This window comes from Mus caroli, chromosome 4, assembly GCF_900094665.2.
Source record: "Mus caroli chromosome 4, CAROLI_EIJ_v1.1, whole genome shotgun sequence".
Taxonomy (NCBI): Eukaryota; Metazoa; Chordata; class Mammalia; order Rodentia; family Muridae; genus Mus; species Mus caroli.
Window position 1 is genome coordinate 138895759 of NC_034573.1, and position 11843 is coordinate 138907601.

At 46.6% G+C, this 11843-nt stretch overlaps 1 protein-coding gene across 1 annotated transcript in view; it reads right to left on the reverse strand.

Moving 5' to 3' along the window:
* Window positions 1–11843, reverse strand: part of Pex14 (peroxisomal biogenesis factor 14) — a 144433-nt gene that overhangs the window by 71657 nt on the left and 60933 nt on the right. Inside the window, exon 3 of the mRNA XM_021159786.2 lies at window positions 7936–8020. Coding sequence (XP_021015445.1) covers window positions 7936–8020 — 85 coding nt within the window. The remainder of the gene's footprint in view (window positions 1–7935; window positions 8021–11843) is intronic.

Below are 11843 nucleotides of genomic sequence, written 5' to 3' on the forward strand. Positions count from 1 at the left end.
AAAAAAAAAAAAAGAATTATACTGAGTGGGAACCGTATATACTGTATAATTTCATTTAAAAATAAATTCTAAACAGAGTGGGCAGTGCATTCTCCTAATCCCAGCACTAGAAGGCTAGGGCAGTAACACCAGGTGTTCAAGGCCAGCCCTGAATACACAGCAAGACCCTGACTCAAAATAAAAAGCTGCCATTTCTGTTTGCACTTCTCCTGCCACCACCGCAGCCTGGATCTTCCACAGCTAATGTACAATGCACTCTATAGCCTTTTGGGGCTGTTTTGTCAACTGCCAGGCAACCTTAATTTAAGCACAGAGTGAACTTGCTCCACAGTTTCACGCCTGGCCCCAGAACTGCAGTCCGCCATGCGTACAGAAGTGAGCCTAGTGAGCCTAGTGAGCCTAGTGAGCCTAGTGAGTCTAGTGAGCCTAGTGAGTCTAGTGAGTCTAGTGAGTCTAGCAGGTCTAGAGGGTCTAGCGGGTCTAGCCGGCACTGCGCACACCCTGGCTGCCTATGCTGCACACCTCACTTCTTTCCTTGCCTGAAGTCCACATGGGTCAATCTTACTAACAGTCTATCCCCTTAAAAGAGCTTCCCATCATGAACGATGTCCTGCCCCTGCCCCTTCATCTAAGCCCCAGGCCTCCCTCCAATCTAAGGTTAAAACCAAGCTGTGGTGACCCTGCTGACTGGGGGAGCTCTGGCTACACAGAAGCCTTGAAACAAAAGGACACACATCTACATGCACGCTAGTGTCAGAGGCCTGACTGCTAACAATTCTGAACCTGCATCATCAGACTGGAATAACTAAATTATAACTTCTTTAAGAGACTGAAGGTGGGACGAGCATCCTGGCATCTTCTCATTGTAGCCGTCTGCTTCCTTAGCCAGACTGAGGACCAGCTCAGCACTGCGGGTGCTCGTGAGAAGAGACAGATGCTGGCCCTTGAGCTCCACTGGGAGCCTCACACTCGGTCTTCCACTGCCTGGCCTGCTGACTCCCAGCCCCTTCTCCTATCCAGCATCTACTAACACCTGTTGGCAGGTGCATAAGGACACTCTGCAAACAGTAGGTGCCGAATCAAGGCTGAGCATCCCGGTGACCACTGTCCCAAGAAACATCCAATCTCAACCAAAGAAAGTAAGTCTACAAACCTCACTTGAAAACAGATTCTATCCTTCAGTGTCTGAAGCCTCTCTGAACGGTTACTGTGAACGGAGGTAGTAAACTTGAGGCAGACATGAGAGCACACACTTGTAGCTCCAGCTACTCTGGAGGCTGACAGGAGGATGGCTCGCACTCAGGAATCCAAGACCAGCCTGGGCAACATAAGCCCAACCTCAAATAAATAAATATATAAACCAAGTAGCCAGCTAATTAAATTTGTCAGCCTGTTCATTCAAAAAGTAGGGCATGAAGAGAGTTTTTAGTAAAACAGTGTTACTTAGGTAACCAACGACCAAAATGCCCCTCTGAATCCAAACTCATGTGGAGGAGTAATAGCAATTTATTATACTTTTTTTCTCCTTTTAAATAATAATCTCTTTAAGCCAGGTAGAGTGACTCATACCTGTAATCCCAGCACCTGGTAAACTTAAGAGAATCATGAGTGTGGGGCTAGCCTGGGCTATAAAGAGAATCCTAACAGGGAGAATGTTATAAAACAATAATTTCTATGTAAGGTTATACGTTTATGTTTGTATTAGAAAATCATTTTGTCAGCTGGGAGGTGATGCATGCCTTTAATCCCAGCTGTCAGGACACAGAAGCAGGGAGATCTCTGTGAGTTTGAGGCCAGCCTGGTCTACTAAGCAAGTTTCAGGACAGCCAAGGCTACACAAAGAAACCCTTTCTTGAAACAAAACAAAACAAAACAAAACAAAATATCATTTTGTCTCCTTTCCTATGAAACTTAGAAATTTTAAGCAAGAAAACTACATTAGCCTGCTTATCACATATGAGAATCGTCTTATTTTTAGCATGTTCACAAACTGACAGACACCAACACAAATGAGTCATAATCTTCACAGGGCATTGTGTGAAGTAGCCAAAGACAGAATGAAAGAACAAAATACGAGCCTGTGCCTGCTTTTCTTAAAGTGCCATGCACGCACACAGTGGAATACTATGCACCAAAGGACAGTGACTCAAGTCTGTCTGCTTCTTACACCAAGGTGCACAGCCCAGTGAAGGCCAGAGTCCCACGCTCCGTGAGACTGAGGGACGCCGAGGCGCATGCTTTCACGCTAGGTCGCTTCTGGACATCAGAGACTCCAGCATCCTCCAGGGAGGAAAGGGGCAGCGCCCAGGGCCCAGCACTCCTCACTGCATGTCCTTCTCATCCCTGGTGCTGGTGCTGCTGGCATGGGGTCAGAGGACAGCTCTGTGGAGTCAGCCCTCTCGGCTACCTTAATGAAGGTTCTAGGTCACCAGGCCTACACAGCAAGCTCCTTTACGCATAGCCTTCTTGCCAGTCTCTGACTAAATCTTCAATATTCCAAGAAGTAAAAAGAAAATTTAAGTTTTAGTAACACAAGACCTGTGGCAGTCGATACTGTAGCTTTGTCTCTGCAGTACTGGGAAGGCAGGGAGATAACAAAAGAACCCCTCCAGTCCTCTCAGGGGAGTATCTGATCAAATCCTCTAGGGCCCTACACACAGCACCTCTGTATAGGAAACTACACAGCTCTGCTTCTGGGACAGCAAATGCCAGTGGCCCCTCAAAATGGGACACCATAGCATGTCAATTCCCTGAGCCACACCCACAGCTGCTTCAGCTGCGATGGGCCTCTCCTGTATCCTAAGAAAAATCTGTGGAGTTTAAGACAAGTTTGGATAACAAGGGGGAGCAGGAAAATTGATGGGGAGAAACCAGTCAGCATGATGAATGAGCCGGTCCAGAACAGCAGGTGACGGATATGCAGATGCAAGACTGGCAGGGAGGGAAGATAGCCGTGCACAACAGATGGATGGAGATGCTCAATCATCCTCAGGACCAGGCACTCGTGCCACACAGCGCTGCCTGCTCCAGCAGCCACGCCTCACTCACCTGCAGGGTGCACCCCACTCAGGGTAGGGCCCAGGGTAAAAAAAAAGCAGGAAGTGGGAGGAAGGTGCCTTCCCCTGCCGCCTGACTATGGGCCAATGGTGAGGGCCACTTCACACTTTGCCATCTTCCTCTGCCTCCTGAGATGCCTGATCTTTGTCTTTCTCACTGCCTCACTCTCCACAGAGACGTTTGCAGTTTGTCCAGGCTATCAGTACAGGAAATTCAGTGACCAGCAGAGCAGCAGGGCAAACTGGGATTGCTGTTCCACGGTGCACAGACCTGGTGTCTCCATCATTAGAGCCCGTGACAGAAAACCTACACCACCCTGTTCACACTAAGTCTGTGCAGCACAGCTCATCAGTCAGGAGTACTTATTCCTCCATTAAGCTAAGACTAACAGTAACCACAGTACGAAAACACTCCATGGGCCTGCAAACGAGGCTCCTCACTTGCCTAGGCTGCCCAAGACCCCAGCACAAAAACTAGTGAGGAAGGGAGGGAGGGAGGGAGGGAGGGAGGGAGGGAGGGGTCTCAGTAGGAACAGCTTTGAAAACGTCTGTGATGTAGCTGGTTCAACTACTTCAGCAAACACCGAATGAATCTAAATCTTGATGCCATAACATAACATACGTCTCATAAACAAAGATTCGGAAGGGCCGGACAGCCCCTCACAGGGCCAACACTACTTCTTCCAGCTCAGCGCAGTCAAGCAGGGGGTGGTACTGGCAAGATGTTCCCCTCTCCCCGCCCCTAAGCTATCTGCTGGACCCCAGCTCTAGGAACAAAAGCTCCATAAAGACTTCCGGTATCACTAAGACACATTAAAGAATTAATTATAAAGTGAAGCTGAAGGAGAAAATTAATTTTAGAAACACAAGAGGTTACTTTTTTTTTTCTGGAGATGGGGGAGGAAACAGTTATTTTCGTTTTTCATCCTGGGGCACAAGCTGGGAGCTGTCCAGTCGATAACCTGGCCATCAGAACAAGGTTTGTAATTAAAAGGTCAGTGACCTGGAAAGCCAGGCCCTCTCCCAGAGCTTCTCAGTAATGACGGAGCTATTAAATTAAGACTGTTATGAAATCAATGCTAAAAAAGCTCTCATGGTAACGAGATTCCATTCAAGGACATGCAAACTACCTCATGAAATGGACGTAAATGATAAAAAAGAAAAGTAATAAAAGAGAGTTAAATTGAAATCTGTGCAAGAATTTACTCTTCCTTAAAGGACTCCAGAGAGAGAAGCCCTTCACCTCTACCCCAGCACCAAGGCTGACCAATCAGGATGCTTTCTTCTCCAAGTTCACGTCCACAAGGAGGTAGCTTTGCTCCTGGGGCTCCAGCTCCGGAACAGAAGGACGCGCCTGCCCCATTCTGCCTTCTAGAAGAAAGTACCGGATGGATGAGTAGGGAGCCCTTTGCCTGCACACCTGAGAAGAGCACCCCTCTTCAAATCTGAAGGGTTCTGCAGAAAAGCTTATGATAGTTTTAGAGCAACATCAGAGCGGTCAACTGACAACTCTGTCCCCTCCTCCACAGCATCTTCCTTTGGCCTCTCAGACACAGGCATCTCGTTTGCCCAACCAGTACTCATCCTACAGAACATGTTGGGAAGTGGCTTGCCTCGTATCCTACATTTTGTGGTATCAAATCAACAGCAGCCCATGGATAATATTCTCCAACCCTAGAACTCTGGACTGCGGCTGCTGCTGTGTCTCTGCCACTCTGGCCTCCTGGGCTGTGGCCTGCTGAGAGGCCTGAGGCCTGCCTGGCAAGAGAAGTGTCTAAACAGAGCAGCTTCATGAGGGCTTACACCCATACAGTCCAGCCGCTAACACGTGTGGCTGAGCCCACCACCGATGTGTCATCTGCAGAATCAAGAAGCTGGACACAATACAAAGCACTCATTCTAATATTCTGAAGGTTTACAGCTGCTTTTCTCTGTCAACCAAAAAAAGAAAAAAACAAAAATCCTGGTAATAGGGAGAATTGCTGTAAATTACATAAAATGGCAATACAAACTTCAAAGAGAATGATAAATGATTCTAATAACTTCATGTTTCTCATTAATGACTCCATATTCTGACTTTAAAAGAGATCACAAAGCAGACAACGATGACAACAACAACAAACCAGAGATGGCAGGCCCTTCAGACAACACCCTCCCATCTCAACCCACTCCTCGCCGTCCATCAGAGAGCCCAACACGTCACCTGTCAGCAACAAAGGCGCAACGCAGCCCCTGCTTGGGGCTGTGGTCTCACAATAAGACAAACTCAGCTGATGCACCTAGAGTAACCCTCATCTTCCACTGAACTGACGTGCACAACAGGGACCTCAATTTCTATATTAAATATTAAATAATATTAAAAGAAAAGCAAAATTTGATTTGCTTTTTCTGGAAAGAGATGTTTATTAAAGAAAGAAAGAAAGGAAGAAAGAAAGTCAGATTATAATTCAAGTCAGTGTTCCACTGCAATTCCCCAAAGTGACAGTACTTGGAAAAGCCAAGGCTATGGTAGCTGGGAGCTCTCCCCAGCCAGCGCCCCAAGCCCCCCACTGCCATGGCCTTGCTGGGAGAAGACCTTATAGCAAGGGTTTCAGTCCCTCCCCTCCAGCGCCCCAACCCTCTCCTTCCACAGCTATGTGAGGGACAGGGTAGCTGCCCCTTGATCATCCTCATCACAGATGGTGTCAAGCATACTGGCTGTATAAGCGAAAAAGTGGAAGTTTAAATCCACGAAGGGGCTTTTCTTCCCCAGACAATGGATCAAACCTTGGAACTCTCTGCCCAGAAAGGGTCCTGCCAGACCTTACACTGCTGTACCCACAGTGTACAGTGTGGTACCGTGTGGGTACACCACTGTACCCACAACCGTGCACGCCTTCACACCCCCGTGCACACATGGCTGCTCAGTCGCACCCACTAGCCTTCCAAATCAGACAGAGCCTCTCCTCCGGCCTGCGTCTCCAGTCCCTGCTTTGTTTCTCCTCTGGGCCCTTGTCACCTGACCCACCACGGCCTCACTCCCACTTGTCCCTGCTAGAGCACACGTTCTGTCTTTTCTCCTTTCAGGGAATTCCCAGTGGACAGAGAGATCAGGGCAAGACACAGAGTGGATAAACTCTGTGGGTAAACTGATTAATCAATCAACTGGGTTTCTTTCCTTCTTTCTTTTTTCTTTCAAAGAGCAACAACTAATAACCGCGTAAGTCAGCCTCTCTAGAGTGGTGTTTATATATATATATATATATATATATATATATATATATATATATATATATATATATACACACACATATACATGAGCCAAGTGACTCAAAAGAAGTATTATTTGGTCCAGAGTCTCTTCTCTCTCTCTCTCTCTCTCTCTCTCTCTCTCTCTCCCTCTCCCAGTCAGGGATTTATTAAAATTAAACAGATTAGATGGAGCTCCTGATACTAAAACTGCTCAGCAAAGCCTGCGGTGGGGAAGTGCCGAGCAAACACCAGAGACATTTGTCTCTAAATTGCTCTAAATACCTTCTGCAAATGAAATTCTAACCCAGCTGCGTTTGAGAGAAAATGAGGACTAACTGGTCATTGTCGGTGGAGGAGAAGATCAGACAGTTATAATACTGCACAATGTACTGGGCTAAGGATCTCTCAGCAACCATAGATTTTGTCTCAGGTTACCCCGGGTAATCAGCTCAGCTTTTAGGCTCAGCTTTCCCCTGCTTCAATGCTTTGATGAGAGAGCTGAAATCCCCAAGCTTTTATGATTAATTACTCCCTATAGGTACACATATTTCAAGGAAAATCTCTTTTATGGCATGACGCTTGCGGAGTAGAGAGGCCAGCCAACACACTCCAAATTTTAATAATCTCCTAATGATGGGGGCGAGCACCATGCAGCCAGCATGCATGCGGCTCCTTCGTGGGGACCCTGCCCTGGGTCTGCTGCTAAGCAGCTGCCGTGACTGAATGTGTGGGCCTGAGTGTGGCCCTGGAGCAGCTTCAGCGGGACGCCACAGGGTGCTCACAAAGTGCCAAGAGAGCATCCCATTGTCTCCGAGCCAGTAAAAATGTACACAATCGCTAGAATTTTTAGACCAATATTCTAGCTTTTAAGGAAAAAATAGTTTGGGGGGTGAAGAATGCCACCCCCTCCCTAGTATTACACAAAGCCCCATAATTAGCTTCCTAGATCTCTAGAAAAGCAAATGTCTATCCTAAGAATGAAAAGTTTGACTTTTTTCAGTTGGACAGTTGGTTTTGCTTAGCAAAAAAACAAAAAACAAAAAAATACCCTAAATTCCAACAGAACCAGAATATGTTCTATCTGCTTCAACCACACAGAACTAGTCAGAATCCGCTATATCGCGGCTACAGAGATACCATGACACCCAGGAGTTTACCACTCCAATCTGAAATCAGACCAACCCCTGGCTTGACCTCATCCTGACTGTGCTGATTCACTGTATTCCCTGTCTTTGGCTTCTTTCTGGATCTTTACTGAAGAAGCTGACCTCTCCTAGCCCAAGCAGGTCATTCTGTAGTCAGGGTCACCAACAGACTGACCAGAAAGCAGGAGTCCTCAGTGTGAGTCAAAGGGCAGCTCTGCTCCTGAGTGTTGGCTGACCATGATGCTCTTGGCCTCATATCTGATGTGTAATTGTTCAAATTCTATCATTTCTCTGCTCCATTGTGAATGAAGAAATGTGCATTCCTCTGAGGGGTGGTCCCTTCAGCCTACCTCCCACCCACATGTGGACAGCTGTGAGCAATCCTTGACATAGTCAGCACCTGTCTCTGGCGTGATTTCCACCTGCCCCAGCCCCGGCCCTGGCCCTGGCCCCCGCCCAGGCCTGTTCTACAGGCCGCTCTACACTGCCAAGGAAACCTGTACCTTTCTTCTTAAGAAATGCTCTCCTGGTCGCAAGTGGGCTCTGCCGGACCCGAGAATTCTGTAGGAACTTCACTGCTGTGGCAATCTGGTAGGGGAAGATAAAACAGAGAGAGTAAGCTTCAGTAATCTGAAATTCAAGACCAGAAATCTTGAGTTCCCAGGGCCACAGCCAGAAGGATATTGCTGGGATCAAATATATAGCAAGCTCCTGCTTAAAGCAGAAATCCACCTCAACAGCAGGCTAGGCTCTCCTGGCTCCCCCGAGTCCTTCTCTGGATCTGAGAGTACAGTCTTACATCCTTGGCTCAGCACTTTGAGCTGCACTCAACTTCTGCCGTCCTGCCTTGACTGCTTCTTCAGCCACACTCAGTCACTCTCCTGTGCCATGTACGCCCATCTCTGCCTGTCTACACATTACATAATACATCAAACATACTTTCTGCACACATGCATGCACATGTGTGCGCACACACAGAAATGAGAGAAACAGAGAGAAAGAGAGGAGAGACCCTTACACAGTCTGTTCTGACTCCTCAGAGCTTTCCCTACACCAGCAAGCCCTTCTCATCTTCCAATTCTCTTTTTAGTTCTTCAGTGCTGTAGTGTGTACCATATAATTGAAGGCATAATTATACTGTCTTCTCCTCTCATGTTCAGGCTGCCTCCCCAACTACACGGTAAGGAACGGCAGGGAAGAGAAGATGTACTTCTCTTCTGTACTGTGTAGTACCTGGCAAAGTAGTGGAGCTGAAGGAGGTTGTAACGAAGACACCCACGGCTGGCCACACCGGTCCCTCCAATGCAGTGGAAATGAATTCTGATTAGCCTTCAAAGGGCCAAGTTTCTGATTTCCTGGCTACAAGCCAAAATATTAACAGAATATATACCTACCCCTGGTTTGAATATTACTTGATGAAATCTTCATATATACAAATAAGTCAAGTAGAGGATGAAAGCGCTATTAACCTCCACACCACATGTAAGGTGCGCTGCCTGCCTGCCCTGCCTGCCCTGCCTGCCTCGGGAGGCAGAGGCAGGCGGATTTCTGAGTTCAAGGCCAGCCTGGTCTACAGAGTGAGTTCCAGGACAGCCAGGGCTATTCAGAAAAACCCTGTCTTGAAAAAAAAAAAAAAAAAAAAAAGGAAAAGAAAAGAAAAGAAAAAAGAAAAAGAAAAGTGGGGCTAGTTAGAATGGCTGGCACAGCTCACCTCATCATAACCAAAGGGAAGGAAAGCATGGGCCCCTGCTAAGGTAGGGCTGACGGGTCTTGCCACTCACTTCTTGAGGGGGCGGGAGTAAGGATGTTTCTGTGATCCTACAGATTCAAACAGCAAGCCCTGTGACTGGGGGCGAAGTTCAGGTTGCAAGTCCCCTCCTGAGACCAGAGTTCTCAGAAACTAAAGAAATGAAGATGGATCAGAAAAAAAGAGAAGAGGAGGAAAGCCAGGGAAACTCCTTATTCTCCAGATAAACGATCAGTAGGAGGCTTAACCTGGGCCTCTCCTTAACGGTTGGGCTTAGCGTCCGACCTTCCAGATCTGGACCTGTCACTCATGAGATACTAAGCCCAGCTCCCTGCAGATGATGAGCTGCCTCCAACACTGCAAACAGCCCTGACCACCACTACAGACTGTGGGACAACCAACAGCTCTAGACTACAGAGAATTCAATGTGTGAGCCCCCAAAATGGTGCTTACCCTCTCAAGTAGATCACCTCAGGTTACAGGGGAAAGAGAAAAACATCTAACAAATCTCTACATTATGATGAAGAGACTGGAGAAGGAAAGGTTCAAGAGCAAAGACAGAAAGAAGAGAAATAGGGAAAAAAAAAGGGGGAGGGGGATGAGCAAAGGAGAAAGGGGGTGAAAAGAGAGGACAGAGAGGAAAGAGAAAAGGTGTAGGGGTGGGGTGGGGGGTACGCTATGCTCCAGAAAGAGGGGGGACAGGTATACATCACACAGGCCCTCTGGGGTCAACACCAACCCGCACCACTCAGATGGCTTAGGGATAATTGTGTTCACCTGAGAAAATAATACACTTTCTCCATGGAAGAAAATGACAGTGCTGGTATCATGCGGCAGGCTCTGTGGCTGCGATGTGTATACTGGGTGTCACATGAAATGTGGATGAACAGGTCTTGGGCAGGAGACATGAACCGCACAGCTCCTATCATTCACCCATACAAAGAAAAAGCCTTCCTGCATCCTTCCAAAATTCCCCATGATAGAGCGAGAAGACGGAATCACACCACTAAAACGCCCAGGTTTCACCTTGCTCTTTTAATACAGTCCTTGGTATATGCATTTCTGGTCAGAGAGCAAAGTTCTGATGGGTTTAATGGTGCACTCAATGCAGTGCTTGGCGCATTCCATCAATTTTTTTTTTAAAAATTGCATCTCTTATTTCTTTAAATACATTAATCAGCCTAGTGTAGGCAAAACGGATCCATCGGACAATGCAATAAACATGAATTATCATCTATCCAACACGCATAATGGCTTAAAAATACATAATAGCAGGTGTAGTTTAAATGATTAGTTATTACACCTGTGGTGGGTCTGATTCAATTGGGAAAAATCATCTTTAATAGGTTAAAAGGTTTAGATCACCATGCTTTCCTTAAAGTGGCTGCAGAGAGGGATGATGGAGTGCTCTGCCATTAGTAATTCATTTAAGAAAAACGTGGGGGATATAGCAAAGAACAGCATAAACGAGCGAATCCAATTTAAACATCAGGTAAAGTAGAAAACACCTTTTAAAAAAGCAAGATAAATGAATTTGGAAGGGAGATGAAATTGACGTATTTATTTTAACGGGAATTTGACGAAGTCCCGGCACACTTCAAACTTGCAAAAATATGAACAATTTCTTTTAAAGTTTCCACTCACTAATTTCAAGTCATATAAAATAATACTGCCAAACACCTACATAAAGTGTTTTTGAGGCTTGTTTATGTTCCCCTTGATCTTTGTCTGAAAATGCAGGCGACAGGCAAATCACATATTTAACAGCATCGATATCACTACACCAGATGCAAAAATATAAAGCACCCAAACTAATAGCCTCAACGTAATGTGCTGAATAAGAAAGATACCCGGCTAAGCAGCTATGTGTAAGTGTGAGCACACAAACCTCTCTCCTCCTTTCTCTAATTATTTCTCCAGCCACTCTTCACTCCCCCCCCCCACCCCCACATACACACACAAGACACTAGCACATTGACAGGGTGGGGGGCGGGAGGGTGGTAAAGGATTTTGTCTAATCTAGAATTTTATAGCCCTGTGATTCATGTGTTGATGGTAAAAGATATCCCAAAACTCCTTACCCATAATGCAAAGGTCTTCCCCACTACACTAACAGCCAAGGTGCTCAGTCTGGGCCTCTCGGCAGCCTCCTGTTGGGCACTTTTCATTAACTTCATGGAACAGTTCAACTGACTTCCCTCTGCAAAGGTCCAACACACACAGCGTGCTTTGGTTGGACTCAATAAGTTTGTGGCCTATCCTGGGTTATCATTTGATTTTCTAATTAGAGGATGAATGTAACTATTCATGGGTTATATTTGTGCCCAACTAAATTACATAAATTCAGGCCAAATCTTCGCCTCAATGTCAAAGATGTAAAACGGAGCTGGGAACTTTACTGCACATGCTGTGGGAGTGTGGCTAGCCACGGAGAAGCCAGGCACAACGCTCCTGATGCCATTGCTGGGCTGCTTGCTGTGGAGTCCAGTCCCCAACTCTTAGACTGACTGAGTTCTTAATGAGTGCACCTCAAATTAGCAGTAGCTAGTTTGATTTTTAAAACTCAAGGTGAGCCGGGTGTGGTGGCGCACGCCTTTAATCCCAGCACTCGGGAGGCAGAGGCAGGCGGATTTCTGAGTTCGAGGCCAGCCTGGTCTACAAAAG